Source organism: Bemisia tabaci, chromosome 3 (assembly GCF_918797505.1).
Source record: "Bemisia tabaci chromosome 3, PGI_BMITA_v3".
Classification (NCBI taxonomy): Eukaryota; Metazoa; Arthropoda; class Insecta; order Hemiptera; family Aleyrodidae; genus Bemisia; species Bemisia tabaci.
This window is the reverse complement of record NC_092795.1, coordinates 37,885,031-37,912,572: the sequence shown is the minus strand read 5'-3', so window position 1 is coordinate 37,912,572 and position 27,542 is coordinate 37,885,031. Positions and strand designations below refer to the sequence as shown.

At 40.3% G+C, this 27,542-nt stretch overlaps 2 protein-coding genes and 2 non-coding genes across 5 annotated transcripts in view; 2 read left to right on the top strand and 2 right to left on the bottom strand.

Annotated features, from left to right (window-relative positions):
* The window catches only part of LOC109039764 (uncharacterized), a 66,471-nt gene that overhangs the window by 9,050 nt on the left and 29,879 nt on the right, over positions 1–27,542 (top strand). The window contains exon 3 of one of the 2 annotated variants that reach the window (XR_011899553.1): positions 21,013–21,935. The exons of the other annotated variant lie outside the window; for it this stretch is intronic. The gene's annotated coding sequence lies outside the window, so the exon portion shown is untranslated. Of the gene's footprint in view, positions 1–21,012; positions 21,936–27,542 lie in introns of those variants that run through there. 2 annotated transcript variants of the gene reach the window in all.
* LOC109032919 (uncharacterized) lies at positions 75–27,542 on the bottom strand. The gene is made up of 2 exons (XM_019045266.2): positions 27,136–27,542; positions 75–2,715 (listed from the first exon to the last, which is right to left on the bottom strand). Exons 1-2 carry the CDS (start codon positions 27,175–27,177, stop codon positions 1,738–1,740), a joined length of 1,020 nt encoding a protein of 339 aa, XP_018900811.2. The 5' UTR covers positions 27,178–27,542; the 3' UTR covers positions 75–1,737.
* On the bottom strand, positions 17,714–17,786 carry TRNAR-ACG (transfer RNA arginine (anticodon ACG)). The gene has a single exon. It is a non-coding gene; the product is annotated as a tRNA-Arg (tRNA).
* On the top strand, positions 22,858–22,930 carry TRNAR-ACG (transfer RNA arginine (anticodon ACG)). Its single transcript has one exon. It is a non-coding gene; the product is annotated as a tRNA-Arg (tRNA).

Below are 27,542 nucleotides of genomic sequence, written 5' to 3'. Positions count from 1 at the left end.
ACTTATGTGGTAATTAGCAGGAACTGGATGTGGATCTGCAGCTTATTTTCAAGTCAGAATATGTTTTTATATCTTCTTGAAACAATTTTTTGTTTTGAAGACTCAACAAATGTTAAACATTTTGATTTGATGTGGAGTAAAAAAATATAAAAAACAAGAAGGAAAGATCAGATAAGAGAAAAGGTAAAAATCAACAAGAAAAAGGAACAGGTTCAGGTGCTGAGGTGCTTACATTAATAAAATGGTTAACATTATGCTTTAACGCTTTGAATTTTCAAATAGGATGGGCTGGACTATTTGTGTATACTTTGGCTATAGAAACGAAGACAGTTAAAAAAGGACGAATTAAGTTGGACGGTTGAACTGAAGAAAATGTTAATTTAAGGAATCTGTGATGAACATTCGAAACTGATGGAGGCATCCTTATTAAATCCGCACTTTATGCGCGTTTGTTTTGAGAAGATCGACATTCCAACGAAATATCTAGGTACAAATAATTCAATAAATTAGCGAAAAATGATTGGTAAACCACCAGGAGAATCTTTTCGAGAGATATAGGAAATTAAAGTTTTTATTTCAACTTTGGTAAAAATTTGTCATAACTTTCTGCAAAACATGCAACGCTTAGGTAAAGTTTTATTCTAGTTTCTTCAAGACCGTTAAACTTTTCCCACGCAGATTCCGTGACGCATAAAGTGCATGTCCTAAATCACCAACTCTTCCTTGTGCATACATCATCGTGAGGAAATATAGGTTGAGTTCAGGATATATCTAGGTAGAATTTTTTGAGGTATTTTATCATTTTCTACGTGATGATAATATTGATTTTGTGGGATCCATCGTCCTCAAAGAGAAAATAACCATAACTAACGTAACTGTTTACCGCATACCAATAATTATCCTCACCCAACGCATTATTTGTTCTTGATTGCGAAGATAGGCGTGCTTCCTAATTTCTTAAAGTCCTCAACATTTCAGTTTCAAATTTTTACAAATTATCATTCCTGAATGGCAACGTAGCCTAAACACATTAATGATGAAGAATCAATTCTACACAATCGATATATGCAGCATATTAGCAAACCATTGGTTTTTTTATGTGCTGATAGCGGACATTTTCTTCACTACAAAATGCTGAGTTTCACCCCTGTTTCAACTTCAGAGGAAAATTAATGTATTGTGTCAGATGGAAATGCGTCCGGGAAAGTTTTTACAAGAAAATTTGAGCTCTCTTCTCCCATACTTTTTTTTAAACGTGCATGATCTGTAAGACAAAAATGAGGTCCGAAGTGTGGATGTACAATTTAAAAATAAATATACCGATACATTTTACGATTTATCGGTTCCTGTGACATCAATCAAAAGTAAAAGCCCGCAATCCCGCATGCGATTCAAATGATCAAATTTAAAACAGGTGGAGCCAGTCCTTAAAGGGTAAGTTATGTTTTTGTATTTGTTTTTTTTTTCCTGTTTGGAGTTCCACCATGTATATTTCCCCCCTTTTTCTATAAAGAGAAAGTGTGTGTCATTCATCTTCAGTGGCTGACTTTTACAAAAATCTGAAAAATCAAGCTGCTGTATTAACCAAAACAAACTATTCCTGTCGGACGCATTTCATCTACACCCATGAAACGATCCTCACCCCTGCTTGCGAAGAGTTGAGGGAGGACGTCATGTTCTTTGCTCTCCTTTTACGGAGCATTTCATTGCGGCCAGCAAAATCTCCAGATACCGTCCTTACGACGGTACGGAAATCGGCCTAAAATTCGGTACTTTGTTGCCAAACGTCTGCTCTTTGGTACTGCTCTGACTATGCGAGTGCCCGTTGGTCATGTCCATCTGCGGGTTCGTCTCCGACATCTGCGTCTCCTCAGATTGCGATCCGGCGCTCTGGCTCATCGACTTGGGCGCGTAGTTCTGACCGAAGTTCTGCGCATGCACGAACTGCGGGTACGCTTGTCGCTGGTAGTGGATAGGCTTGAAGCTAACGGGAATGAGGTTAGGATGCGCGACGGTGGGGTAGGCGACGGGACCACGGAATCCAGCGCCAGAGGGAACTGCAGTTGGTACAGGGATAAGCGTCAACGGCTGTTGAGGAAAGACGCCTTGGTTCTGGGTGGGGATCAGCATGAGGGCACCGTAGGGGTTGCCTGGGTGGGGCGGGGCCATGACGAGGAGCATTGCTGGGGCGGGGGTGGGGATGAGGTGGGGGTAGGGCGCGGGTTGAGGGTAGTGGCCATGGGAGTGACCCTGCGAGAAGGATTGCTGGGAGTAGGCAGGCGCTGGCGCAGTCTGGGATGCCGGTTTAGGAAGGAATTCGTACTTGACGACGGTTGGGGCGGGGGAGGTGCCTGCCTTAGGGGCAGAGTAGGCGTCGTAGGGGGCGTTCAGGTGGGGTGTGTAGGGGTGGACCGTGTTGGAGTACTGCAGTCCGGGCGAGTAGGCGAAGGAGGGCGGGACCATCGGGTTGACGAACTGGTACGGGAAGGAAGTCTGGACTCCCCCTTGGACGAGCTTGAGGTGCTTGGGTGGCTCCTCTCGCTTGGTGAAGGAGGCTGACATCTGGGACTCGCGGCGGCTCTGGTCTCGGTGGGAGTCGCGGGTTCCTCGCGGGGGGTGGTCCCGGTTCTCCCGGACGGGCCTGCTGGGGCGCTTGTCGTCCGGGTGACGGGCGAGGGCGCCGTGACAGGCCAGTGAGACCAACAGGAGGCACACCTGAAACAGAGGAAACAAAAGGGGTAAATTATTAAGAAGGAAGTAGTCAACATGTTCAATTTGCATGCTGCCGGTGGTGGACATCGTATCCAATAGATCAGTTTTAGCTTTTCATTTAATCGACAGGGCAGAAAAAACGAATTATGCTATTCCCTACCCAATAATTATCGTAGGAGGACAAGGGTCTCTTTTCTCGTCTACCGAGGGCATGAAGTTTAAGGAGTTTTTTTCTTTTTTTTCTGCTGGTTTAATGGCTTCGCGTCAAGCACCTTCAGCCAACTTTAGACAATGTTTAGTGTCCGTAGACATCGTGGAATCTCCATGTTCCAGGCTTTTCCAATTTTCAGGGATTAGGGACAAAGAGAATCTGTTTCAGCAGATCTACTTGTCAATTCCGTGAAAATTAGACGCCAACACCGGGATTTGAATCGGGGACCTCTTGACTTAGAGTCTGACGCGCTGACCACTAGGCCAACCTGGCCGGCAAGTTTAAGGAGTTACCAAAGCTGGGGACGAACATTTTGGTCAGGAAGTGTTCATAAATTACGTAACGCACTTTTTTGGCATTTGGAACCTCCATCCCCCTTGTAACGCTTTTGTGACTTAGGTCCCTGCCCATCAACCAAACAAAAAACAAGAAACAACCAACAAGAAAATGGCGTAAGGCTCTACTTCACCCCCCTCCCTCCCTTAGAGCTTAACGTAATTTATCGATGGCCACTTACATTTGACGAACCAACCGCAGTGCAAGAAACGCCTTCATCTTTTAGAGATGCAATAAGTTTAGTGATGGATCATAAATAGCTGTGTCCGATCGTTTATAGATATGCGTCGCTCCGAAACTACTCTCCGGCTACAGCGTAGTGTTAAATGTGAGTCAGTTTAAAATTTCGCGCGCTTTGAGAGTCAGTTGTGAGAGCTTCCAATGCAGTCCGCGCGCTGAGCTAGCTTACAGAGAGGCAGTCGATATAGTTCCGCGCGACGTCGATAGAGAGTAGCGCTCGTTTCTTGAATTCATCTCGGGAAAGCAGAAGCACCTAAAAGCGCCACGCCAGTTCGCAGCCTCCACAGCAGCACATGCACATTAATGTTAGCTACAAATTTTTATAGAGCAGCCCGAGACAATGGTGCCAGTAAAAAAAAAAAAAAAAAAAACCAACAAAGGGGAAAATGGAAACAAGGCTAAAATACGCAATTTAAAAAAACCCTGAGACGTTTCGACTCAAAATTGAATCATTTTCAGTCGGAAATACATTGAAAATTTGGGTTATAGGACATTTCGTCAACGATTTACTGTCCGCGCATCTGTTTTTTCCAGTAATGTACGTACACGCGTTTTTTTGGCACGGGAGTTTTGGTCCACGTGCCAGTTGAGACCCATAGTTAATCGGCCCACATGTAAATACAAACGACAATGGCTCACGACGTTTTTGGATGAAAATGTAAAATGTCTTGGAAGAATGAGGGTTTACTTGTTTTTTTGTTTTGTCTGTTTGGTCCAACGGAGAATAATATATAGTTGAGAGTTTTGGTAAAAATGGGGGAGCGTCGATTCCATAAGACAAAATTCACTAAAACTCTTTACACCTCTTTGGTGTAACAGGACTTAATTACCTACCTTTCAAGAGATTCCCACCTTGTTATACCTTAACCGGATAAATCTCTACATTTGCCTCAGCTAAAGGCTCTTAGATTTTCCCAGTGTACGATAAGTATCTTGATTTATTTTGCGAGGAAAGATCTGTACTTTTAGAGGATGCCTGCCATTCTTAATACGTTCAATTTCGTATAATACTGTGCAACACCTCTGTTGTGGAATAGTTGGTTCAGGCGCCGCCGCACGGCGGGCGGGCGGCCAGCGCGGAACGCGCACTGGCGCCTACAAACCTAAGTGGATACTTCAAGCATTGTGCAATGCGTGAAGTATCCACTTAGGTTTGTAGGCGCCAGTGAGCCTCTCGCGCTGGCAGCACGCCGCTCCGCTCTCTTAGGTTTTGATATTTATACTCGCATAGTCAGCGTTTTTTAACTGATGATTTTGAAATGTTTGCACACTCTGCATTGATTATTCTCAATTAAATTGATGGAGAAAAAATATGTATCAATTCATCAAAGGAGAATAATAATATAATGTGTTTTTTAAATATTGGTGGTTCCGTGTCAAATTTTATGATTTCCAAAGCACTTTAATTTTTTCTATTACATTTTGTGCTTTTATTGTGCTGCAGCGAGGTGTACGCGCAACGAAACGCTCAAAATTTGACGTATTTGACTCAAAAAGATCGATGTACAAATGGGTTAAAACTAAAGATTGCGTGCTTCTTGGTTTTTTCCCCCTCCTTTGAATCATTTTTGCAGTTTCTGTCGGCACAACTGTGGCTCATTAAGATTAATGTCACTTGGAAAATGTTTTACAAATATTTGTCACGTTTTAAAAATATAAATGCTTTCAAAATGAAGTGATAATTTCGGAAAAAAAATTAAAAAAATAAAAAAAGTACTTACACATATATATATACAGAGAGAGAATTGAAATAACATTTAAGACTAAAGAAAAAAAAAGAGAGATAAAAGCTTCAGCGCAAATTGAATTAATTTACGACGACTAGCTTCAAAACCCCAATCTCCGATGAAAACCCCTCATTAAAGTGCTAAAACTTTCTGTTTTATTCTATTTTAATTTTTAATTTAAATTAGTTACTTTGCTCCTTTTCACTATTTTCTTGTCTTGCCAATGCAATCATTTAATCTAGAAGAGATTAGAAATTGCTGAACTTCCGTCCTTTTCATCCTAAAGGATGGAAGTGAGACAGGGTAGGGGGGTGAAGGGTCAAATTCCCCTCAAGATTACAATGTCATTTTTCCCAGCGGGACCTTCGATCGATCGGGGCCAACTTCTTTCCCAAATACTGCCGTGTTAAGGGAAAAAGCCGCATGAACCTCCAGGCGTTGCCAAATTTCCTTTCATAAAACGCGAATTTCCTGGTAAATTTATGGGTATTTCCCTCTAAATTTTTCAGATAATTTAGTTCACAATTTTACCTAAAGATTCTGAAAATTTGAAGGAAAAATATTGATAACTTTCCTAAAAAATGAAAATTTTATCACAAGAAATTTGGCAACTCTCGAATGTTCATGCGGCGTTCTTCCTCAGCACGGCAGAATAGACCTCTTGCTCTTTAGCATCCAAATAGCCACGAGTTTCTCCCTATATCCTTAGACAGGCCCCTGTTGGTTCAATTTGGTCCATTTTAGGATGCAGAGAGTGGACAGCACTAAAAATTCCGAGCGATGACATCATCCGCCGTAATAGCGAATATCGAACGGAACCGACCTCACCTGCCGGCCGCGGGCCGCACCTTCGTCCATCGTCCGGCACAGCTTCATCTCGGGTGAAATGAGCTTGCACTTTCGCTTTCAAGCACGTCGCCGGTTACGAGCGGGTCATTACACGCCTTGCTCGTTGCTCGCATTTCCTCGCCCCCTCTCCCGTCTCCAAGATCAAGGCTAAGCTCCGTTGCCACAAGGGCGCCAAACGGCCGATCGGGATGCGGGAAGAGCCGGAGGTAGGTACTCGAAGAAAGTGGGACATTATGGAGTCTGCCAACCACGCCGGTGTACACAACCGTTTTCCCTCCTGGATACACCGAGGGGAAACAGTGAATATACTTACGTACATATTTGCAACTGTTTCGTTCTTTGGTACATTAGCTCCTGTTTACTATTACGATCTTTTTATTAGCATTAAAACTCGAGGTAAATGTAACGTAAGTTATAGCGCGTCTGTCCAGGTGCTATAAGCTACGTGCAAAAGACAGCTCGCGTATGGAGAGTTTACAGCCTTTTCCATGGTAACTCATGATGGAACACAAAGATTATATTTTCCGACACAGCTTTTCATGCAGGCATCGCAATTGTTTGAGACACATGCTGCATCTTGACTTTGTCATTGTAGTCAGACATGAGCCTTCAAGCAAGCGCGCGACGTACCTCACAGCGAACAAAACTGTAAATACTCCTTATGAACAATTTAAAATGAAGAGAAAAAAATGAAGGAAAACAATTGTACTAGGTACGTTGTAATTTTTGTTTGTTTTTAGGCGGTGTCAATAGGGTACACGGACATTATGTCCACTTTTTTTACGTCCACAGACTTTTCGTCCACAATTTTTACGTCCACAGTTCTAAAGCCCATACTATTGTTAAGTTCATTACTTAAACGTCCACTAAGTAAAGTCCACTAAAATCGAATTCAAGCGTTATATTTTAGTCCGTGTGTAAAATTATATTGACAATATCGAAATGAGAAAATTAGGAGAGAGTGAGGTGTTGTTATCGTAACTCATATCTTAAATGAAATGTTAAATTCTTCTTTTGATTCATCTTTTCAAGTTGTCTTTGGTAAATACTTGGTTTCATTTTTATCCTTGAAATTTCCGATATAAAATATGCCTTAAATGTACATTCTTTTTTTTAATGAAATTGATTACTTCATTTTAAAAACATTTACATTTTTAAGACGTATGGTAAATATTTGTAAAACCTTTTCCAAGCAATGAAATCGATATGAATAAGCCGTAGTTGTGATGAAAGAAACTATACAAAAATTAATAAAAGAGGAAAAAAAACTAGAACCACACAATTTTTTGTTTTTAACATAATTGCACATCGACCTTTTTGAGTCAAATACGTCCAATTTTGAGCCTTTAACTAGTTGCGTTTACACCACGCTGCAGCACAGTAAAAGCCCAAAACATAAAATAATAAATTTGAATGCTTTGGAAATCATTAAATTTGACACAGAACCACTATTTTATTTACGAAAAACACATTATATTATCCAGTAATACATATTTCTGTTTCATCAGTTTCGAGGGGAATAATCAATGCAGAGAGTGCAAATATTTCAAAATCATGAGTTGAAAAACGCTGACTCCGCGAGTTTAAATATTAGAGCCTAACACAAAGCGGAGCAGCGCAGAACGCGCACTGGCGCCTACAAACCTAACGGGATACTTCACGCATTGCGCAACGCTTGAAGTATCCCGTTAGGTTTGTAGGGGCCTATGCGCTTGTCACGCTAGTTTCCTGCCGCGCCGCAACGCTTTAAGTAAGCAACTATTTCGCGTCAGAGGCGTTGCACAGTATCCTACAAGATTGAAGGCGCACGAAACAACTAGTTAAAGAGGACTTTCAATTCTGACTGCATCTGTTACTGAAAAATGTTTAATTTGGCATTGGAGCGTTTCCTAGGCTCCCGCTTTGGTTTTCATCTTATCATATCCGTACAGTGTACACATGAACATATGTTTTTATCTGCTCCTGGAGTCTGTTCTCTTTCATGACTTGATTCATGAATGAAATGTTTTTAAGAATGAAGGTAGTAGCAGTATGCATGGACTTAACGTTTAGTGGACATAAATAGCGGTGAACATTTATGTAATGGATGAAAGGTAGGTGCGGACATGGAAGCGCCAAGAGAAGGAAGAAAGAAGGAGAAAAGAACAACACATCCGTGATTTTAGGGGAAGAGGAAGATGTTTGAGCAGCATTTCAACGAATGATAATTTGGTGGGGGGGGGGGGCAAGGGCTCTACTTATTGTGCTTTACGTAATCTCTTGGGGGTACGAACACGTTCGGGTGTACCTAATAAGGAGGACACGACGCTGATGGCATTAACACAACGAGTAATTTGATCAGCAATTCATTTTTTGAATAACCAAAACTGTACTTTCTTTCTAACAATGATCAGGCTACTAGTAAGAATAAAACGAAAAGAAAAAAAATTGCTGGCTAATTTAGCGACAACGTCTCCATGAGAGTGAGTGCACGTTTGCACGTACAGCAAGTGTGGATGGATCCAGATTCCTCACCACCAAAGGTCTATTGCCACCTACAGACAAATATAAGCTTTTCCGCTCAAAAATACGTGTTAAACATGCCATGATTACGTAAATCTGGCAACACAAGCGACGAACTCAGTATGATGTTACCGTGTAAAGCGAGGAAATTCACTCGCGCCTCCAAATTTTAATATGAATTGGAAGAGTATTTCTGAAAGAAATTGGCAACGTTTACGCGGTGAAATTACTGGCGCGTAACCGAGTTCACTTTCCTTCGAACCGGTTTCCGCTCATAGTACTCACCACATGGCAACACCGCGAGAGTATGCAGTAACATGTATGTGCAGCATAATTGCAAACTTTTGCGATGTTATTGCCTCCGAGCTTAAGTTCTCCAGTTTATTTTGTTTGAATGCGCTTATAAAGGGACAGAATCGCCACATTGATGAAACCCTCTGATTGTGGATTCCACCAGCTTCTTTCAAGGATTTCAGAAACTTCTTTCAAACAGATTACCTGACGAGATGGTTTCAGGGTGCAGTGACAGCGCATACTTTTTTCCTGAGAATATAACGAATGATTAATTTACAGAACAAGTGAAGTACTCGGCTGAACTATGTTCCGAAGATTACCTAGAATCTTCATTTTTAAAATATTGCACAAAGTTTTCATCTTTTCAAAAAAAAGAAAAAAAGGTCACTGAACTAAATTGACTCTATAGAAATCCCCATGAACGTTAAACACTGGCAGAATATCTCTCTCATAAAGGTTCTCTCTCAATGCGGTACTTCATTTCGTTTATTCGAATATTGAAAATCCACTTGTGACGGCAGCCAATAAGGAATCAGCGAAAGATTCACTGCGCCCACTGGATAGTGATTGGCTACCGCTATATGACGGTAGCCAATCGTCATCCAGTGGGAGCAGCGCGTCTTGCACTGACCCTTCATTGGCTTCCGCCAAACGGCATAACAGCATACAAAAGCTGGGAAGTAAGCGAAGTTGCTCTCAATGTCCGGTTATCTGAATACAGAATGAATCGGCACATTTCTTTCGAGAGATTTCTTTATATTCATCCGTTTCTAAGAGAATACAAATAATCACTTCTAGTTGGCGACACCGGGTGGATATTCTTCTCTCGCGCCGCCAATCCGTCTGCTGCCGCCAAATTGCGAGTATATGGCTGACGTAAATGGTTGGCTATAGTGACCGTGAACTTTTGGCACGTGACGTTGACCTATGACCTATCGCCGCAATTTGCACCATAGGGTACCTCGAATTCGCATCATGTAACGTCAAAATGTAATGAGTGACCTTTTAAGCGTCATCAAGTATTGCTGAGACAGTGCATGTATGAGTATGTTTCTCAGAGTAAAAGGACCTAAACGCCTCCACCATATGAACTTCTTATTGATCGCTTTTTCTAAACTTTGCTCAGCCTTAAAGTTCTCATCAACATAGAGAAAACAAGGGAGCTTATAACATTCGCCTCGTAAAATCGCTCAACTGCACGCACAACTGGAAAACCTTGCATTACATTTTCATAGACGATTTTAAAACCACCTAGTGCGACCCCCCCCCTAGGTCGAGTCAAAAAACATCGACTTTCGAATTTCAAAAACGTATAGGGGGGAAAAGTTGCGCCTAGGCATCAACCTAAAGTGTGCCAAAGCGTTCCTCGAAAAAAAAATTTCTTGGGGTGCCTCTCCTGCAGTTTGTGTCAAAAAATCACGTGATTCATGCTGTTTTTCCCGATTTCATCGCACTATTTAAGCATAATAAAGATTCGCTAGAGCCCTGAATTTTGGAGCATTAACTCACTACTAGTAGTCATTTAAGGTGTACTAATTCATTTTTAAATCAACATATTTTTTGTGCCCCCCACATGCCCTTAAAAATGCAAAAAACGCGATTGCGGCCGAATGCGCTTCGCGTATTTCAACGATTTTATCGATTCTTTTAGGTAACTTGGCATCCACGCAAAAAGTCAATTTTCGGTTTTTAGGAACTATTTATATAGATGATAAGGGAAAAATATTAGTTTTTTAAATGCGGGCGGTTTTTCCCCGCTTTGCGAGCTCACAGTTAGGCCGTATCACTCGATTTGGCCGAAATCACATCGATTTTCGCTATTTTTTTGCACGACTTGGCAAGCGTGTAAAAAATCGGACATTCACTTTTCGTAGACTCTTTTCATAGTAGAATAAGAGGATATAATAATTATTTTGCTGGGGGATGTTTTTGTACCTCTGCGGAGCCCTTAACAAGCCAGAAAAACACGATTTTTAGCGACTTTTCAGCTACAGTGGATATCGGATATAACGACATCGGTTATAACGACATATCGGGCATAACGACGTAAACTGGTCGGTCCCGGCTGAAATCCCATTCATTCAATGTATTTATGTATCGGTTATAACGACATCGCATATAACGACATATCGGTCATATAGCGACGGAGTTTTCGCGTCCCAACAGATGTGGTGATCGGTTATAACGACCTGAGCGACAGCAACAGAGGCCGAAGAGGAGAGGATCTCGTTTCCAGACGCCCTAGAAGCCATCACAACTGTTCAAAAATTCCTAATTTTGAACCCAGAATGGAACGATTCCACTTTATCACACTTTACGCTCGGCCCATAGAGCGTTACAAAAAGGGTACGCGAACACGATTGTGAAGCAAAAAGAAATCACGGACTATTATTCAAATTAGAAGTTTTATACTTCTTCGGTATTGCGCATATGTATTGCAAACATAATGTAGTGTGTAGTGCATGTATTCTCAATATTATAAAATACCTTCTTTTTACAAATTCAAGCAGAGTGTTTTAATTAAAATTAGTCCTAGAATAAAAAAATAAATGAATTATATAAATATTCAATTCACATAAAATTAGATAAAGCTAATAAACAAAGGTGTTACTGAAGAGATAATGAATCAGCAGCAAAATTCACCGGGCCCTGGAATCCCACCTACAGCACAGCCTTGTTCTCAGCTCTTCAACATAGGGTACGTGCGTAAAAATTCCACTATCGGTTATAACGACTATCGGCTATAACGACCGAATATGGCTGGTCCCTTCAAGGTCGTTATATCCGATATCCACTGTATTTTTGACGATGTTTTTCAGGGACTTGACAACCGCGCAAAAATTTGACCCTTCAATTTTCAGGGACTCTTTTCATGGCAGACTAAGATCCTGTATAACGTTTTTTGTTTAGGTCCTTTTTTGTACCTCCTCAGAGGCAAGAAAAAGATGACTCGTGACTCCCATTCATCACTTTAAAAATCTTAAATATTTCAACTCTTTTTTTACGTATAGCTAACTTTTATTGCTTATTAAATGTTTATTTATCAAAAGACTTCTTACTTTATCATTGTTAATTTTAATTTAAATCAGGTAAAGTAACAAATTAAACCTGCAATGAATTAAATATTTAGATACAATACTTAAATAAAACTAATAATAATAATGAATAATATTTAATAAATAATAAATTAAATCACTAAAATTTAATAATGAAATATTTTTATGAACTTTCGTATCAATTACAGCTCAAATACGTAAAAAAGAGTTAAAATATTTAAGGTTTTTATAGTGATGAATGGGTGTCACGAGTCATCTTTTTCTTGCCTCTGAGGAGGTACAAAAAAGGACCTAAACAAAAAACGTTTTACGGGATCTTAGTTTGCCATGAAAAGAGTCCCTGAAAATTGAAGGGTCAAATTTTTGCGCGGTTGTCAAGTCCCTGAAAAACATCGTCAAAAATAGCTGAAAAGTCGCTAAAAATCGTGTTTTTCTGGCTTGTTAAGGGCTCCGCAGAGGTACAAAAACATCCCCCAGCAAAATAATTATTATATCCTCTTATTCTACTATGAAAAGAGTCTACGAAAAGTGAATGTCCGATTTTTTACACGCTTGCCAAGTCGTGCAAAAAAAATAGCGAAAATCGATGTGATTTCGGCCAAATCGAGTGATACGGCCTAACTGTGAGCTCGCAAAGCGGGGAAAAACCGCCCGCATTTAAAAAACTAATATTTTTCCCTTATCATCTATATAAATAGTTCCTAAAAACCGAAAATTGACTTTTTGCGTGGATGCCAAGTCACCTAAAAGAATCGATAAAATCGTTGAAATACGCGAAGCGCATTCGGCCGCAATCGCGTTTTTTGCATTTTTAAGGGCATGTGGGGAGCACAAAAAATATGTTGATTTAAAAATTAATTAGTACACCTTAAATGACTACTAGTAGTGAGTTAATGCTCCAAAATTCAGGGCTCTAGCGAATCTTTATTATGCTTAAATAGTGCGATGAAATCGGGAAAAAACAGCATGAATCACGTGATTTTTTGACACAAACTGCAGGAGAGGCACCCCAAGAAATTTTTTTTTCGAGGAACGCTTTGGCACACTTTAGGTTGATGCCTAGGCGCAACTTTTCCCCCTATACGTTTTTGAAATTCGAAAGTCGATGTTTTTTGACTCGCCCTACCCCCCCCCCCCCCCCCGCCCAAAAAAAAATCTCATAGACGAGAGCAATGCTCGATACTAGGCAACCGGTAGAAAAACATACCGAGTTCTCACGCAACATTTCGCGAACTTCCACGATCGAGCACACCTCACTCTTTCAAACACGAGATAGTATTTTTCTTCACTCGTAGCTTATCAGTTCGTCTCGAGGGGTCCAGGTCCTCGCCATCATTACGCTTCGGCTTCGAGTGATCTAATTTTACGACTAGAGTGTGAGGACCAGTCGCATTCGGACGATCGTAAAGCTCCACTATGTGAAGATCATAAAAGCTACCTATTCCCGCCGCGTGTGGATGAAAGTGTCATAAACGTAATTAGCTTTTTATTTCGGCCCGCCGCGGCCGATCCAGATCACTGACGCGGCACTCACGCGTGTTTCATTCAAATGCTCCTCGATGCAGGAAGTAGCGTTACGCAAGGGGGTTCTCCGTCTGGAACACAGATCGTAACTAGCCTTCGTATTCTGTTCCAGGCTTCGGGTGGAAATATTTTAAAGACATAGCCTTTTTTTGTCGGTGCGGGTGCAAGGGTGCAGGTTTTTTGTCACGCAGTATCATTTAGCCAAGACTAAAAGGTCCAAGAAAAATGTCATTACACTGAATCTCCGTCTGGAATACTGCAAAAGAAACCCTTAAAAATTGGCAATGATAAAATCTATAGTGAAAACGCAAAAATGGGAATCTCGGTTTGTGGCGTTGTAGATTTCCTGTCATACATTATTTTTTACATCGAAAACTACTGGGCGTCATTTTTTTTTTTTTTTAAAAATTCAGTGATTTTTCTACTCTTTATAAAGAAAATTCTGTGATAACTTCAAGCCATGTTGTTGCTCGATGATACGAATTCATTTAAGCGGGGTTTGCTTACTATTGTCTCAAAAAAGAGCTCCATGTAAAGACCAAAACTTATGAAATAACTAGTTGCACAGAGTATGACAATACTCTCCCCAGCGGCCTGATTATTGAAATTGTTAGACAAAGCAACGGACAAAGAAGACAAATAAAAGGGGATATAAAGGGATTCTATAGGAAGAAGCGGGTGGTTGCAATGGACAAAGGAGGAAAGTAATAGACTAACTAACGCAACCGACAAGAGACCCTAAACTAGTCCATTATTTTCCCCCTTAGTCTAGGGGAACCGCCGGTTTTAGCCAATAGGATTGCTCAATACCCCTACGTCTTCCTCATCTATCGATTTGTCTATCGATTTCAATGATCAGCTTGCAATACTCTACAAAATAGATAACCAAGAACGCACGCAAAGATACTTTGGCAACCTTGGAAGGCAAATGCGCCGAAGCGAGGCAGAAGATCGAATGTCAAGCGAATTTGATTAAATCGAAATGCCGAGCCGTCGTCGCTTCCGTGTTAATTAGCGTTTTTCGGCGCGGGAAAAATGCGACTGCAGCGCGTAGCAGTATCGCGATCAACCTACCGTGGTGGGGGGGGGGGGTGTGGGGGCGGGGGTCACTTTCACCGCGACGCGGGGTATGCGGGGGGCCGGCCCGTAAAGTCGCGTAATGTCTCGTCGGACGGACGCCGGACGCTTGGATGTCGATTCCAGGAGACGTAATCCGACTGCGCATTCGTCCAAGAAAATTGTAAATTACTCGTTTGATATTTTGCCGTAAAAATGTAACAAGTGCTCCAAGTAACACATACTAGCTACGGGAAGATTGTTTAAAAAGTATCAGAATACTTGGAACTTTTTCCTCGAAGAGCAACGTAACTACATTTCAATGTTGCCAAATTTCCGCTCGCAAATTGCATTTTGAGAAGGAGAATCTTGGGCATTTTGAACGGAAAATTTTCGGAATTTTTCCTCTTATCTCATGCAAAAATCAAAAATTTTTTTTTGAAAAAATGCACATGGATATTCTTGTAAAATATTTAATTGTTCGAGTCAATTGTGCAACCTTGGAATGAAGTTACGTTCTCTCGTCCGGGAATCGACGAAGACTGCGGAACGTCCATCTTTGCGAATGTCTATCATTGAAAAATAAAATCGGACCCACAACTAGCGAGGTTTCGAATAAAAGAATTAATGATTTTCGAAATTATGATTCCAAAGATGTAAATAAGTATGGAGTTGATTCAACTTATATCGAAAATAAATGAACGGGTTCAAACTTTCAACAAAAAAAAAAAGAAAAAAAAAAGTGATTAGTTGTCTATAGTAGTGCTGATGATCAGCTGAATAAAACCTTTTGTGCTGAAGAGACTAAGAATGTAGAGGACAAACTGATCTAATGCAGTAGCAACTAACGGATCTCATAAGATCTTAAAGGGCAAGCGAATTGAATGTGCAGACCGTCCTATTTATGGCTACTCAAAAGGCTGCGTCACGACCTATGATGAGCTTGTTGCATCATAGACGGAAGAAAAGTTTCGAATGGAGGGAGTTGGGAAAGACTCAGTAGTGGGTCAGTATGCTTACTCCAGATGCGGAAATGGGTGATACTGTAAATGTTGCAAGAGACTCAGGGGAAAAATTTGAACTTGATGAAAATTCTGACTTGCGGTAACTGTCCCATTTGAATCCGATACTTCATAACCACAGAACCACTGTCTGTACTAACAAATGTCAGACAATTTACTGCGGGGTCCTCATCATCCATTGTATTGCCTACTTATTTGGAAAACAGAGGGTTTGCAACAGTGTTATTACTCGTACTGTACCATACTGAATGTACCACCTTCATAACTATAACTTTTTTACTTGACTATGGGGTGTACGGACCTAATATTCCCAGAGAGGAAATGAGAAAACTTTTATGAATTACAAAATTTGTCTGCCTTATAACTTTTCTTAAGATTACCCGGCAGTAATATTCTCATGACTACTAATTGCTACATTGTTCAAAAAAATTGAGAGGTCTAGTAAGTCAAAGTAAGATAATTCTAGGAATTCAAGACAAGACATTGAGAAGCGAAGGTACAGGAGAAAATTAAACAAAATCGCTTAAACTCCCATCACTATAATGAAGTTAGATGTCCCTTCATTCATTGTTGCTGATGAGAAACCTAAGGTAAAGTCTTGATTCTTGGCCAACATTTTCCGTAGTATATTGCGTCACTGTTTAAATTAAACTACAGTTAAAAGCTTGATTTCTGAAGCAAACTTTCCTGTAATCATGCAATTTTCTTGTTGTTTAAAAGCCAACGCAACAGTCTTGATTCTCAATTTCAACCTCTCGACAACAAAGAACACATTCCAGGCTTAACAAAACTTGAAGAGCCTTGAAACCGTTATTTTTGGCCCACGGTTGTGTGAAATCCAGCACTCGTCTACACCCATTTTCAAGAGGAAAAGATGGTAAATCCTCTAGTGCTCACTATCAGATCTGTCTGACGAGATCATAGCTGAGCTTAGGTTGAAGCAATCCCATGTCTGGACAGAAATATTAAAGACCCGGAAAATACAAGGGATGAGCCATTATCGTCACCTTATATCCCTTTAATATACCTCGTCCGTTTTTCGGCGGGCGGGAACAAATAAAGAGGATCCGTCTGGGAGATATCAAGATCAAGCACACTGCCAAACTTCGCTAGGAAAAGTTTCACCTTTTTATAGTTTGACGCTGACCGCTTCAGGTTCGTTTAAACGATCTGATCGACCTCTCAAGTCACCATTATGTTAAAAGGCAAGAAATGAAAATTTCCAAAATTTTCGGAAGGATATTACGAGAAAGAATAGACAGCAAGAGGAACATCAAATCGTCGCCTACCTGACGTAAAGGGCGTAACTACACTCTGCAAGGAACCCTGTCCTCCATACTATTCAATGCTTTTCCGGGCTCATTTCACTGTGTAGTTACGCCCCTATGTCAGCCAAACGACAAAATCACTAATCACCAGCACATGTCGTGACGGAGTGCGTCCTAATTTCAAATTGACTAAACTTCAGAATTTCATGTATAAGTTTTCATTGCACACTCAATCGAATTAGCTGATTACTTAATGCTCATACAAAAAATCTTGACATATTTGTATAGAGGAAATTAAGAACGCACGGACATTTTCGACCGTTGAAAAGAAACGCTCTACGTTTTGCTCTATGTTTGCAAACTATTAAATATCTACTTTCAACTTCACAGAGACATCGGCAACACTCCTGATGCACCTTATTTGCTGGTGTCTTTTCACGGTCTCAAATGTTGCTCAGTTTGATTAATTCCCCAACAGGGGATGCGATTAATCAGACAGAACATCCATTCTCTTCGCTCGGTTTTCTTTTTCCCGACGTCCTCATCCACTAAATCTACACTTAATAATAAGATTTGTCCTTCTCTCACGTATAACTGCGTATCACACGTGAACACTGTTCACCCTTGCAAATGGAGATTTTGCCAGGGTGTGTTGGTCAACCTTCAAGATTTTTTTCAAATTCGTCTTGTGGGAGATGGTAATCATAGTATATGCGGAGCAAACATGACGGGGAAAAAATAGAACGAATAATGCTACAAACATGATTATAGGTAGGTAACAAATATGAATATAGGTGAATGGGGTAAGTACAAAGTGATATGTGCTTTTAAGGTTTCCTCTTCATCGGCCACTTGACTTAATCTTGTCAAGTGAGGAGGGATATACCGGCACTTTGCTCAAGTTGCAAAAACTGGACGACCCTGCCAGGATTCGAACCTGGAATCTTCTGATCCGTAGTCAGACGCGTTATCCGTTGCGCCACAGGGCCTCTCTGTACATCAGCTAAATCGCTGTATTTTATCAGCGAAGTTGTTCCAGTTGTTTGAGTACAAACTTTGCAAGGTCACAAAGAGCTGGAAAAAAAAAACATCAGAGCATATTGTTCGGTTCACCTCGGGGGTGGAGTCTGTCTTATTGCTCGTTGATTTCTTATCACAGCGCACGTTAATGAGCTTGCAACGAATAAATATTTGACACACTCCAATTGTGACATTACTAAAAAGAGAAAAATGAAGATTAATTTGACACCTGGCATCTAGCCAAGGTATCGTAAAACTGTTCTTTTCTCTTTTTTTAAACACGTGCGACTGACGAGCGGGCACATGAAAGGTAGTTAGTTTTTATCTTCTCTGCGTAAAAAATCAACAAAACTCACGATAATATAGCTTATCATATCATTGTGCATCCAGAGACTCAGGTTCTTGAGCGCGAAAAAGTGACATGTCGCATATTGAAAATATTATTTTATATAAAACGTTTCGTTACATTTTTACTGAGCAAAGAATCATGCACAGCGTCTTTTCTCTCCGCTCTGTAAACTGTGAGAAGTGCAAATAAAATATCCTGCACGCAATCACGTAATACGAAAAGAAAACAGACAGCTTCCTACTGCCCGTATAATATTGACTGCAGACTCTATGTATATATATTTTCTACGTATTTTTGTTTTTCCTACTTTCTTTTGTATAAAGAACGATTACGAAGATACCTGGTAAAAATTGGCAGTAGAATCTGTGTTCCAAAATACCATATACCTACAGCCGGCCGTAAGATTTCCAATAGCTTCTATAACCGGCTACACAATTTCTTATAGCCTTTTATAGCCGATGACGATTAAGCAACAGCCAGGCGATAAAGTGTATGCTAAACGTTACCAATTACGGATGCTAGGACTTAGTGAGTTTTTGGAATACTGCTTTCTTTTTGGGCCGTAGTATCTTGATTTATTTTGCGAGGAAAGCTCCGTGCGTACTTTTGATGGATGCCTGCCATTACTAATATATTAGAGCGCCTTCAGTTTCGTTTGATACTGTGAAATACCTCTGGTGTGAAATAGTTGCTTCAAGCGCCGTGGCAGGCGGGCAGCCAGCGCGAAAAACGCATTGACGCCTACAAACCTAACAGGGATACTTCACGCGTTGCGCAATGCGTGAAGTATCCCTGTTAGGTTTGTAGGCGCCAGTGCGTCGCCGCTCCGCTTTGTGTTAGGCTCTAATATTTAATCTGGTGGAGGCAGCGTTATTCAACTCATGATTTTGAAATGTTTGCACATCCTGTATGGATTATTCTCATTTTAATTGATGAAAACAAATATGTATTAAAGGAAAATATAACGTGTGTTTTGTAAATATTAAGGTGGTTCCGTATCAAACTTAATGATTTCCAAAGCACACAATTTTTTTTTTTTTTTTTTTTTTTTTTTTTTGACTATTTATTGAGCACATCTTTGTAATACAAATTTAGCACTGTTACTTTACAATAAAATATAGATATCTTAGAATTAGTCAACTAATGAAATGAGGTGATGGTGAAGGAATATGAATAAATGAGTACAAGTTAAACTTAAGGATAAAGTTAACTAACTGCTAAGACAATTACCTAATTACTTAAAACTAGGTAAATTTTTAACAAAGACATCATGAAAACTGTACATACAAAAGAAAAGTTAACAAATAAACCGTGTACGTACAGAAAAATGTCTTTTATTTCACTCATGCGAGCTACTAACCCTTATTGTAAAGAAAGAACAAGTTAGTCATCAATATAATCTGAAATGAGATCAAAAGGCTTGCGTCTTTTGAGTCTGCGAAGTATGTTTGAGTTATCGAGGAGGGAAATTGCCTCGACATTAGGGTGGAAACCTAAGCGGCGTTCATAATTTTCCGTCAGTTCCCGAATGTAACTCTTCACTGACACAATGCCTAAGTCCTTGTGGATATCAGAATTTCTGATGTACCATTCGGCATTAACCATTTGTCTCAGAGTTATATTTTGGAACGTCTGGATCCGTTTGATGTTAGTATCTGCGGCACATCCCCAGAACATGCAAGCATAACTCCAAACGGGCCTTAAAATACACTTGTACAGGAGAATAATTTTGTTATCTAAGGATAGCTTAGAGCCACGCCCTAGTAACCAGTACATCCTCTTGCGTTTAGCCTTAAGTTGTTTGAGCTTGGACTTTATATGTTCTCCCCAACAAATGTCTACACAATTTCTTATAGCCTTTTATAATCGATGGCGAAAAAGTAACAGCCAGGCGATAAAGTGTAAAGCCCGGGGATAGGAACTATAGCCCGGCTGCATAATTTTTTATCGCTTCGTATAGCCCGGCCGTATGATTTTCTCCACGTTCTACAGCCAGCTATATGATTTTCTATAGCTTTCCTTAGCCGGCTATAAGAATTCCTATGGTATTTTGAAACGCAGCTCTCATCGCCAATTTTTACCAGGGATTAATTGTGTACATGCCGTATGCAGAATGGATGACATGTCAAAAAATCAGTTGAAAAACAACTTTATAGTAAGTTTATGTTATCAATGGAACGATTAAGAGCGACGGTTATCTATTCCACTGATAACTTTAAAACTTACGAAAAAGTCCAAATTGAATTATTGATGAACCGGAAAAATTCATTAAATGACGTAATTTTAGAGTAAGAAGAGTAGAATGGAGTATAGTAGTGTGCGTACGTTCAGTGTAGTAGAGTAGAATGAAGAGTAGTTGTAAGTTACTTCGTCGAAGGAAGCGCACTTTGTTGAGCATGAGGTTACTAGATTACTGTGGATATTTTACTCACTCAAAGTGAATCTGGAAGAGAATAATTTAACACTACCTTCATCTTATAGCAGAGTTACAGTTTTTGCTCTCAGTCACACTGCTCGTTGTTTTCTTTCCGTATTTTACAATGTTATATCGTCAGGAATGGACACTGGACAGGGTGCACGGGAAGCTAATCGATAGGAAAGGACAGCCATCTCGAGACAACTATTCGTGCGTCACTGTGCGACTTTTTGCCATGAGACGATTTGAAGGCGATTTTCCGAGCAACTGTAGTTCTCAAATCGCGCAGATTGGACTCTAGGCGAGGTTAATGTCTTGCCTCAGCCAAAAATGGATTGTTATGAAAACAAGCACCCGTCTATGCAATGTTGCATGTTATTTATTATTTTCATGAGTAAAATACAAATCAATATGGATTTTTTTTTTTTAGGTAGGTAAATCTCATTGTTCTGCAGGAAGAAGGCAAGATATTATTACATCGATGATGTGTTTAGAAACAAACGTACCCTCGCAAGTCGCAACTTTCCGAATGATATCGAAAGAAACAAAATAAATTCAGCAGGTAATTTTTATATCAGAAGAAAAAATTAGATTTTTCATACGACGTACGACTTACTCTAAGGGTTGCAATTTTTCATGAAAATAAAATCTTGAAATTCCATGTGAAATATTTCATGAAATTGCAGACAAATATGAAAAATATTGAAAAATATTTTTTGAAATTAAAATTCAAAATTAAGAGAAATGCGATTGATTTTTGCCTTTTGGCGTTTTTTAGTGCGTGTTGTATACCCAGCCCCTGTTAACATGTTTCAGATTTTTCACAACTTTGTAAAATTTCGTGAAATATTTCACGGAAATTTTCAATACTTCATACTTTTCATTTCACCCTCGCACCCCTGCTTTCTCTCAACATCTCAATGCTTTAGCACGAGTATATAAGTGCGAAAAAGTAACGACAAACCGACAACTGCCTCAAAGATGAGACGTTCGAAATTAAATTGAACACGGTTCGACGGCGCTTCCGAATCCGGCCAGACGCGCGTCTCCACGAACGTCGACGCCTGGAGTTGCCGCCCCAGGCAGAAAAGCGCCTCTATTCACACGCAGTTGAGACAGATTTAAGTTGTTTCACACCGCTGAATTGCAGTATTGCCCTCCTGACGAAAACGCTGCTGCCCGGTTAAGCGTGAACTCGCGCGTGGCGCCACAGCCATGCATAACACGCAGCGAGATGATGTAGAATCGGTCAAAGACCACTTGCTGTAGCCAGTAAAGGCTTCGTAAATTGCTGACGAAGAAATGTGACGAGTGGTGCCGTGAATCATAACTTATAATATAAAAATAGACTGCGTCTCACTTATACAAAAAAAAAAAAAAAAAAAAAAAAAAAAAAATCCCTCAAATATTTTTAAAATTCGTTAAAAATACTCGTTGATTTAAAATTCTTCTTACCTTTTACTATAAATTGATTATTAAAACTTTTCAGTGGGCGCTCAAAAAATATTATTGCTTATCGTGATCATATTCAATTATAATAATTTTAAAAAAAATTGTTGGGGATGTATCCTTATGTGGCGCAAAAATGGGGGTGTAGGACTGTAGGGACTTCGGCATGCACATATTTTTCTCAGAATTAGGAACCGGGGGTACAGGAAGTTTCAGACTCTCCCCAAGTCCGATTGGCTTGAACAAAATTTTTAACCAAAATTGAAAAACCACCCTGAAAGAATCCCTAAGGGACTGCCTTATTAGACTTCTTTACCACTAAAACGTAGTAAAAACGGCAATTTCTAGAAAATCTAACAAAGCCGTGGGCCCTCGTTTTAACGAGGATTCCCATTTTTTTTCCTGACTCGGAGCTATGAGGGTCATTAAATTTCAGAAAACATCTAAAAAAAGCCTCCTTTATCATGGGCACAGGAGTTCAAATTTTAGTGTATCCTCTTTTGAAACTAACGCATCGCTCATGGAAATTACTATAAACGGGTCACTTTTGAAAAACGTGCTTATTTGACTATTTGGGAAGATCAGCTAATTACAGTTTCAGTTTCGTTTCTAGTTTGCTACTTCCATGCGAAACCCGTTTTCACTGCGACATTATTCGAACAGCAATTAGGTGAACGTGTGTGCAGATGTGTGTACGGGTGTTTATGTGTCTAGTATCTCCACCTGGATCTGTTGTCAAAATGTGCTCTATATGTGTTTCATTACGAGCTTGCAATTGAATAAATCAATATCTTCATCAAATCATCTGCTCACGCGCAGCAACAGGGGCCTTGTGGCGCAACGGATAACGCGTCTGACTACGGATCAGAAGATTCCAGGTCCGAATCCTGGCAAGGTCGCACTTAATTTTGGAGATCAAAATTAGTACATCCGAAGGTGTGAAAAGATTACTACAGAAAATGTTGCTATTTAAGAATCTATTAATTTCTTTTAGCGGCTGACTCTCATGCCATGCTTTCTATTATGTGCTCACATAGGAGCACGTCTGAAAACAGTTTGTATTTGCTCTCCTAATCGTAAACGGTGTTTGATTCAGCGTTGCTTTGTTTTCGGCGTAAAAACTTCGAAATATTTTATTTTTATTTTTTTTTAAAATTTTACGTATACACTCCATCAAAATTTTTGCCGGTGCGATCTGCGAACGGAACCTTAGTGAAACCATGTTGAAATAATATTTCCTGATTTAAATGTTGCACTGCTTCTAAAGTATCGATGTATTGAAAGGAAAGGATGCTCTGGCGGAACACCTGAAAATAATGGGATGAATCATTTTACGCAATTTATCTTTTGTGCGTTTCATAATTAGGTGCTAAGAGTCCATTAAAAGACACATTTTGTGATATAATATAGTGGATTAAGGGAAATAAGGGCAAATCTGAGACTCGCTTTGTAAGAGATCTGAGCCGGGAGCAAGAGTTGATTTTGGGCTAATCCTTTCCCTTTTTGCGCAAGATTCACCACAGAGCAAATAGAGTCATTGTCTCGTCGCGGTGAAGCGCGCCGCTAAATTACTTTGTTCGTCCAAATAGTTGGCTGCTATTGTTGCCAATTCATACGATAAAAAAACGTTTCCTTGATTCTAACACATCCATTTCTAAAATCCTTTTTGTAGAAAAACATACCGGGGGTTAAACTGTAAAAACACGTACCTAGCTTACAGTGTCTCAAAATTTCCGCATCCTTTTCTTACTCAAAGAAGAACGAGCCAACACTACTGCTAGGCACTGTTGCAAAATATTATTCACTCAAAAATGCAAAATCATGAAAGTTTTCAAGAAATGGCGATGGTAATTTTTCTATTTAAAATGTAAATTATGACGGGACATCTTAGTTTTTGCGCTGCAGAGATGCAGGTATTGCAGGTCTAAGGTCGTGACATCATAACTGTATAATCGTCGCGTCGGTGTATTGGATTCGACCATTACTCATTTTCAGATCTAGAGGATATCCTCGCCGCAGATTACGAGGGCACGATGACATGTTTTCATCTGGAAAGTGCCAATTAGATTTCATACGCAATACACGATTACTACATACTGCAAATACGGATGCTTCAGATTTTCAGAATGAGTGTGCTCGTCCTGTTATATATAGCTACTTTTAGACGGAAAAAAAAGTTCGGTCACAGATACTAAATTTCGGTTCATATTGAACGGTGTACTTTTCGGTTGAGGTAACCGAAGTTTTCTATTTAAACCGGAATACCTCGATGTTCAACATAGAGTATTTTTTTTCTCTAGGTAGTATTATACAGTTTGGTTGATTTAGAATCTGACAGCAAGACAATCGTAGGCGCTATCCGTTTAACGCTGTCCGCAATGACCGCACTGTGTTTGATGCAATGCGTGAAGTATTCGTGCAGTCTTGTAGGCGTTAATATGTGTTACATGCCGATCGCCGCGCCGAGGGCTTCTTTTCATCTCAAATCTTCGTCATCATTTCCCTCTAGGTAAGTCGCGACGTTCCAGGCCAAATTGCGTGTTTGGTTTCTCTCTTAACTCGACTAATTAAAGGTGCTGCCTCTTGTATCACTGAAAGACGACAAAAGTAGAAATTACTATACTCTTAGAAAATGGGAGATTTTGTCGCCTTTTCTCGTTTGTAATTTTCTTTTCTAAATCCGATTTTTTTTATACCTACATTGAAAAAAATTGCAAAATTTACCGCCTCCTATAGATTTGCCGCCATGGGCCGCGGCCCATGTGGCCATCCCCTTAATCCGGCCCTGGACTATATGCCTTGGCTGGTGACATTGCTTGGATCGGCCATTTTGACAGCATCCAAAAACTTGAAGTCTAGCTGCCAAAGTTCGGGGTTCAAACTCAAATGAAGTAAACCGAAGCACCAAAGTACTTCAGATATGTCCCAAACTGCGGCGGCTGGACCTCAAATTTTCGGATGCAGGATACGAGTAACTTCAGAGATCCATAACCTCTGAACCGGAACCGAAGCATGAAGTTTTTTATATGTGTGTAGTTCCAATAATTTTCCTGTTTTGTCTTATTTTATTTTTTCTTTATGTATGTATAAGAGAAAACTCCTCTTTGGATTCTGGAGTCGTGCACTAAGTTATACGATAATTTCCGGACACCTGTCATGTAATCAAAATTGTTTGAAATAGTTGGAATAAGTTGATCAGATTCGGAAAGTTGCTCTATCCCCTTTTTAGAATCGTGCTTTTGAGACAAATTGGCGAATTTTAACTTTTTGAGGATTTTAACTTGACAACGCTGCGCGGGGAGATAAATTTTCCCCCAGTGATGAAATCTTAGAGAAAGAACTATCGTAAGCCAGAAAATAACGTATGGAATTTTGAGGAAGATCTGACGATATACGCAGATTGCCGCTTTTGAATAACCCTATTCCATGGAGCAACGATGGTTGGTTTCATTTCATACTAGTAAAATATGATGCGTACTCTACAACGTTGCAAACAAACATGATACGCGTTTTTCTAGTTTCACTCTGCATGCAACTTCACCTGGCCCAGAGTTTCAAGTAATACGTCATGAACCGCCCGCCTTTCCATTTAAAAACCTATCCCTGCGGTCACTTGGATATTAATTAATTAATTAAAACTATGCGGCAGACACCGTAACTGATCCATTCATTAAACTCGTTCAAAAGCCAACTGTCAGACGGTGTGTTGAATTATCTCTCACAATCCATCATTTTTGTTTAATCTCTCCGCAAAAGAGAGTTGCGTAACTTTTTTTTAAATGAATTCATTGCGGATAAACAATAATGAATGAATTACGAGGACTATACTTGAGGGATTATGTACTGATTGAATAGGGAATTAAACATACGTGTACTTTCGATATTTTTTGAGCTTGAAATTTTGAGTAAATAATTGTCAAATACGTGAGATTTCAGCATTCACATCACCTCCAGAAAGCTGAAAGGTGTCTTAAAGTTGTCATCAAAATCAGAAGGTAAAATTCACTTCCACTGCACACTTTGGCGCTGTGCGACACTCAAAAGGCACATAGTTTCCAAAAGGGCAGCGCACAACTGACATCTCTAAATTCCTTCGCCGACGCCCTGACGCCAGCCATTTACAGTGCGTACCCGTCGTCTTTTTCCCGGAGGGACCCCTTCCAAAACTTGTTCAGGCAACCGTTCCTCCCTCACTTTTTGCACTAGTCCATGCCATACCAACTGTCTCGATATGATGTCATGAAATGTTACTTCCCTTACTTATTATCTTTTGAATTCTTTCATCACCAACGGGATCTCTCCACAAGATGCTGGTGAGCGTCAGCCCATCATTTATTTCAATTTGCCTTCAATATCACCACCAAAATTCTCACATTAGGTACTATAAAACGCGATACTTTCACACGAGCTATTTAACCTTGAAATTCTCTCATCCCAAATGATTCCGTTTATTGTGGCAATAGATCTCTTTCCTGGATGTTCCTGTCTACTTGCAGTTACATTCATTTTGAGAAACTTGGATGTTTCATCAACCCCTCCCGCACCCTTCGATCGGACGTGTTAGAGTACCTGTACAGAAGGAGTATGAACTGCGCGCTTCATGGAGGGCTAATTTAAGACCCAAAAGGGTGCCAACCTTCTAAAACAAAGAGGGTCACTGCATACATCTTCCGATTCCACTTCAGACCATAATGGCCAAGGACTGTTCATAAACGCGCTTATTCCGTCTGCAAAAATGAGAAAATGTATGCAAAAACTGAGTCAAATACGTGCTTTACAAACAACCCGCCATAACAATAAGTGTAATAATAAATCATTCTGGATAATTTGAATTCATAGATTGGCTGCTCTTTTGGGCCCTAACTTTATTCTCTGAAGCATCGGCGAAGGCCTGATGGATTTTCGGAGTTTCACACCTGTCTATACTCTCACTATACGGGTATACTCCACCCAAAGGATCCCGTTCAGCATGGCAATAGCTCTTCCTGGATGTTCCTGTCTTCTTGCCGTTCCATTAATTTCGAAAAACTTTTCACCCGCACTTGAATCAGACTTGTTTTGTATTCTAATCACTCGAGATGCAGAACAAAGGATTGTGACTCACCAGTAATCGTGCCGAGGAGCTTTGGGCCGCGCGCAGAGTCATCCTGTATAATCACAACACGTGAACTTGGACCACGCGGACACTGGTCCCGGAGATGGAGCGGACGGAATCGCGAGCAGAGAGGAGCACTACACGCGCGGTTCGGCGGTTCGCGATCGAGTAGCGAGAGCAGAAGAGCAGCCAGCAGCCTCCGGTCCGCACCGAGGATCCAGGGGGCCAGGGGGCCGGGGCCGGCCCTTTCGCGCCAGAACTGGCTCCGGTGCCGTTGTCGAATCGAGCCAGGTTTTAGTCTTCCGAGGATGACCCGTCCATTGGGAGATGAGGTGCTAGCGGCAACAGAAGATTTGCTCCATGCATCCCAGAGAGAGAGACCTGTTACCTTGACCAACAAGCCAATTATTGCATTT